The sequence below is a fragment of the Seriola lalandi genome, unplaced genomic scaffold (assembly GCF_002814215.2).
Source record: "Seriola lalandi dorsalis isolate HSWRI2012SDOR001 ecotype SW California unplaced genomic scaffold, Sedor1 jcf7180002049827, whole genome shotgun sequence".
Lineage (NCBI taxonomy): Eukaryota > Metazoa > Chordata > Actinopteri > Carangiformes > Carangidae > Seriola > Seriola lalandi.
In genome coordinates, this window is record NW_019520380.1 from 1 (window position 1) to 5,531 (window position 5,531).

Here is a 5,531-nt window from a genome sequence, read left to right on the forward strand (position 1 = left end):
ATATTTGTGGTGTTGAATATTCAGTGTTCCAGACATGAAAAGAGAGGTCTGAGCCTGAGGGCAGGATGATTCCTTCTTGTCTTTCTAGGTCTATCTCAGGTAGTTGGACCAACTCAGCCAGTAATTGCAATGATTGGTGATGATGTTATTTTGCCATGCCATCTGAAACCGGCTGCGGATGCTGCTGGTATGACGTTTGAGTGGGCGAGACCTGACTTGAAACCCAGATTTGTCCACGTGTGGCACAAAAATCAAGAGCTTCATATTAACCAGCATCAATCCTTCAAAGGCCGAACATCAGTGGACGTCAACAAACTGAAGCATGGTGACATTTCATTAGAACTCTGCAAAGTCAAAATGTCAGATAATGGAATATACAGATGCTTCTTCCCACATTTGGGTAAAGACTCTACTGTACAACTTGTTGTTGGTAAGCATGCATTTATTATTATTAATACCAGCTACAATTGTGGGGCTGGTTTCACATTGCCAGGTTGTGTTTGTGTCACCACGTTGAAATGTGGTCCTGGAGAGAGCTACTGTAGTGGGAGCTACCTCAGTATCACAGTTTTGATGACTTCAGCAGAGTCTCTATGTCTGTGAACAGATTTCGTGTTCACGATTGCGCAGAAACCCTAAAAGTTACAGTGACAAAACTTTACAGGTGTGTAGTTGAGATCAAAATGAAGGGTGACTTTAAAGATGGGTGTCGTCTGAGCAGTGGCACTGGAGGAAGGGGTGTTGGAATTGGGAAAGGGGAAAATGTCCCCCAACTTTACTATAGTCATGGACCACTGTATCCAAGTATCAGTCATTCCTGTCCACACTAAGACATTAGGGTAGAAAGGTAAACACTAAAGACCAGCTTCTGATCACAACGTGAAAACAACATGAAAAAAATACCAGCCTTGCTGTCTTCACTGGTAATTATGAAGTAATGACCGCTGAGTCTTCAAGGGTCAAAACATGAACGGGTTAACGGGCGTTGCAGATGGTGTGATGTGCATGGTCTTTTATTATTGTAGTTTTTGTTGTTGTTGTGCAGCTACTGCTTCATATTCACTGCTGTTTACAGAAATCAGTCCTCAACTGATGGTTGGATGTTGAATGCATGATTTGATTTCAGTCAGCAGTGTAAAGAAAGAAAAAAGCAATTTAAAGGAATTAAAAAAATACACTTCCCAAAAATACTTTTAGTATCAATCATGTACTGGTGTTATCTAGAATAAACGCGCAGTTAAAGTCACTTGTGTTGCTACAGTTCTGGAATATAGACTGTGTTACACTTAACAACAGGGACCAGTGGATATAATGTGAAACTGATTGCCATCAATCAAAAAAGCCTCTGTTGAAATGTCTGACTCTGTTCATCAGGGACGACTTCCTCACTGGTCATGAGTTTAGCAGGGATTGACAGATCCAAGAGCGGAGCGGTGTTGCACTGTGAGTCTAAAGGCTGGCATCCAGAGCCTGAGCTGTTGTGGCTGGACGGTGAGGGAAAGCTGCTCTCTGCTGGACCTACAGAGACGGTCAGAGGTCCTGATGACCTCTATACTGTCAGCAGCAGAGTGACTGTGGAGAAGAGACACAGCAACAACTTCACCTGTAGAGTCCAACAGAAGATCATCAACCAGAGCAGAGAGACACAGATTCATGTTCCAGGTAGAAATCTTTATTTTTCTTAATTCATTAAGCATCTTTGTAGCTCCAGTTGGCTGAGGTATCCTTTAAGTAAGTAAGTAAAGTTTATTTATACAACACTTCACTTTTCAGACATGAGTAATAAAGTACTTTACAGAGCGAGAGAGTTACAAAATGCAAAAACATAGAAGGCATTCAACACAGGAATGCAGTACAGTATCAAATAAAGTACATAAGAAACAGACTTAGCACACAGAGATTACTTTTAAATGACTCCACAGAATCGGTAAACCTTAGAGGCGCAGGTCGAGCTTTCCACAACTTGGGTGCAGCGTTCACTGCAAGTCTTTTAACGGGTGTGTGGGACAGACAGTAGGTTTAACCTACTTTACGTTAGAGAGCGAGCTGTGAACTATATATATATAATATAACCCCTAAATTATGCAGTCTGGAGTGGGAAACTAAGGAAAGGAGCCCTATGTGTTGCATGATCATGGGAACGATCAATCCTGGACTCAAAACCTCTGACTTGTCAGCGTTGAGCTGTAAGGGGTTTTCTGCTGTTCAGTCCCTGATAGCTGCCCAACAGTCTAGGAGCTAGTTTATCCTAAAAGCCTCACTTGGCTTGAATGAGAGATGGAGTTGGATGTCATCTGCAAATAGATGATACGGAATATTGAATCTGCTTATAATGTCACCCAAGGGCAGCAAATATAAAGAGAATAAAAGAGGTGCCAGGACTGAACCCTGATAAGTCAGTGAAGAGGCGTCAGATATTAAGTCTCCACAAGAGACAGTGAAACTTCTGTCAGTGAGATAGGATATGTAAACCAGTCTATTGCAGTACCTGATATGCCTACATACTGTGTATTAGAGTAACTATTATTGTTTTATTATTTCAGATGATTTCTTTGTGGCGCCGTGTAGTTCTGCTGCTCATATCACCATCAGCTTGGTTGCTTGCTTTGTGACTGTTCTTGCTGTTGTCCTTTCTGTTTGGAAATGGAGGCGTAACAAAAATAGTAAGTGACATATTAATACATTTTATGTTCTATTCATCTTTGTAACATTTAAGGGTTTTACAAGTAAAAGTCAAAATGCATGTATAAACTGGTTTGGAATGGAATCTTTAACCTGTGCTTTTGTTAGTGTTTTAGTTTCAGTGTCATGTTTCAGCTGTGATTGTGTATCCTGTTCAGTATCAACACCTTCTTCTTGCAAAACAGCATCAAACAAGATGTGCACTTAAAACTCAAGAGTTTCCTGATTCCATTTGCAGAAACTGAAACTAATATGATTCTGCCAAGAGAGAATCATCAGCTCATGGCAGAGAATGAGAAAATAAAGGATACAGAGATGAAAATGGCGGAAATTGCTGCAGAGTTACAGAGGAATAAGGAAGACATGGTTGGTATACTGATGAAACAGAAGGAGGAATTCACAAATCAGAAAGATAAACTCACACAGCGAAAGAAGAAGATGGAGGAACTGCTGGATGCAAATGAAACACAGTTACAGTCACTGGAGAAAGAAACAGACGATACAAAATGCAATAATACAACTGGATACCTAAAGCTAGAAGAAATAACATCTAATTACAGATGGGGCCTGATTGACGGACAGGAAGAACTTGAGAAACTGGTACTGAACGCAGAGAAACTATTACAGACAACAGAGAGTTTAGTTAGAGCAATGGAAAAGAAGGAAGTAGAGAACATGGAGGGAAAACAATGTGGGACTGAAAGAGTTTGAAGTTTAAATGCAAAATGAATCAAATATAAAACCAAGGCATTCAGTTGGAACCAATTGAAATCTTTTTGTTTTCTTTAAAAAAAAAAGGAAGAACCTGTTTTTAGTTTCGTATTATTGTATTTTTCATTTCTCACACTTCTCACACTTTTTTCACACACGATTGTGTTGATTCTTACTTCTGGAGGTTTCATAATAAACAACAGTTCTGTGAACATTCAGTGTTTGAACAGCCTGAATTTTCTTCCAAATTAAACTGTTTTGACATTTTTAAACTGTGTTTACAACCTAGCAACACTTCCGCTCATGGTTCTTTGGGAGTTACCATTTTTTCAGAAACAACAGTTGTTTGAGAAGCTTGCCGAGCCAAAATCGCACTAAGCTCTGTGTCACCTCTGTCCTCCAGCTAGACACAGGTGTTAGAAACAGCTCGTTAGGAAACTTGATCTCTGTGACGTTTATAAACACAGCCACACAGAAACACACACACACACACACACACTACTTGGATAAATCATCATTTTGGCATCAAATTTTTCAAAGTAATGTACTTCAAATAATATTTGCTGCTTTTTCAACCATTTTAGCGTCGTGGTGAGGTGATCTTTTCAATAGGACTTGTAGTTTTCGCTCCGATATCACATTTTTGAAGACAAGTTTCATCTTAAAAGCGGAGCCCCAGTGGCTAACCTGGTAGAGATCGTACCACATAGGCTTAGTCACACACACACACATTTATATTGAGAGAAACACACAAACACCATCTCCACGATTTTGATTGACCTTCAAAATGAAAGTCTTAACATGGCAAGAGGAAATGATTGGATCTATTTTTCAAACGCTTATGCAATTTATACTGTGAAACACAGGAGCACAGACAGTCTCAAAAAGGTAAGAGGTAAGGTAGGTAATAAAAGTTTGATCTTGGAAGTTCTCGTTTATTGGGGGATATAGTGGTATAGCTTTATTACAGATCAACTTCTGTTAGGGCATGTACATGTGTGTATACATGTCTTGCTGTGGTTGTGAGGACTCATTTGTGTTTGAAACCATCAGTGTGAGTTTATTTTTGCCAGTCGTGACAGCTTCAAAAGGCTTTTTGAGGGACACCCTTGACAGCTTTAGATCGATCTTACAACAAGGTGGAACTAATTGTTTTCATACACAGAACGTTCTACAAAGAGGGAAGCAGAACGTCGACCGTCTGATGGTTTTACTGGAGACGTGACACAAGGTGAGTTCAGAGAATATGCATTTATTCTAATGATGATCTGCAGCACAGGTTTCTCCATCGTGTCAAAGCGTTCATGCTGACAACCTTGACCTTCAGTCCATCAGATTGGGGCATTGTTACTTTTTCACCACTAGATGGAGCCAAAGACACGACCCACTGACCCAGAGCTGATTCCCTCCAAACTGTTTGATGCTTTTTCCCCCTAAACGTGTTTATATGTAGAGTTTACCTGTGTTTACTGTCTGCTCATGAGACAATACACATTTACATTAATGCCATTAATACTAATAATGATTATAAAACTTTATTTGTATAGCACTTCACAACATTTAATATGAAACAAACAAATCAAAGTAACGATTAAAATAAACATCACACAATTACATTTTTTTGTATAAAAATGGAGAACTGACTGGGAGCAGGGAGACGTTGTACACCTTCACTACATCGTGTTGTGCCTGAAGACAGCAGGAGGAAGTGTGTAGTTTGTCCTGTGTCTGTGTCTGTGTCTTTGTCTGCGTTCACACACTTTCACAGGGATGTGGTCAGAATAATTGGCGCATTATAGAGACACAGGGTTTTAATAAAGTTCAACAGGAATGTCAGAGCGTGAGAAACAGCTCACAGAAAACAGCGTGAAGCTCTATTGTCACTGTATAGAGTATATATATATATATATATATATATATATATATGTATAAATATATTATTAGACCCATGATTCTGTTGCTACAGCCAACACTGACCTGATGTGGGTGTTAGTGGTTTAATAAGTTCATGAAACGTCATAAATGTGTGAAGCAAATCTACATCGTGTTGAAGGCTGACCACAGCGAGTGTATTTCTAAATCTGCAGCAGCTCTTTTCTTGTTAATAGCACCGTGTGAACACGTCCTCGCATGAAATA

General features: G+C 39.6%; 1 protein-coding gene across 1 annotated transcript; it reads left to right on the forward strand.

Moving 5' to 3' along the window:
* Positions 1-78: 78 nt before the first annotated feature.
* On the forward strand, positions 79-3,611 carry LOC111649020 (butyrophilin subfamily 3 member A2-like). Its single transcript, XM_023398758.2, has 4 exons — positions 79-430; positions 1,375-1,662; positions 2,544-2,663; positions 2,921-3,611. Exons 1-4 carry the CDS (start codon positions 130-132, stop codon positions 3,391-3,393), a joined length of 1,182 nt encoding a protein of 393 aa, XP_023254526.1. The 5' UTR covers positions 79-129; the 3' UTR covers positions 3,394-3,611.
* The last annotated feature ends 1,920 nt before the right edge of the window (positions 3,612-5,531 follow it).

What these genes read in the sequence shown, in the direction of transcription:
- LOC111649020 (XM_023398758.2), top strand. Translation starts at nt 130, where the DNA reads ATGATTGGTGATGATGTTATTTTGCCATGCCATCTGAAACCGGCTGCG. An exon ending in TACTGTACAACTTGTTGTTG is followed by an intron (nt 431 to 1,374) that starts GTAAGCATGCAT and finishes TCTGTTCATCAG; the next exon opens with GGACGACTTCCTCACTGGTC. An exon ending in ATGGAGGCGTAACAAAAATA is followed by an intron (nt 2,664 to 2,920) that starts GTAAGTGACATA and finishes TTCCATTTGCAG; the next exon opens with AAACTGAAACTAATATGATT.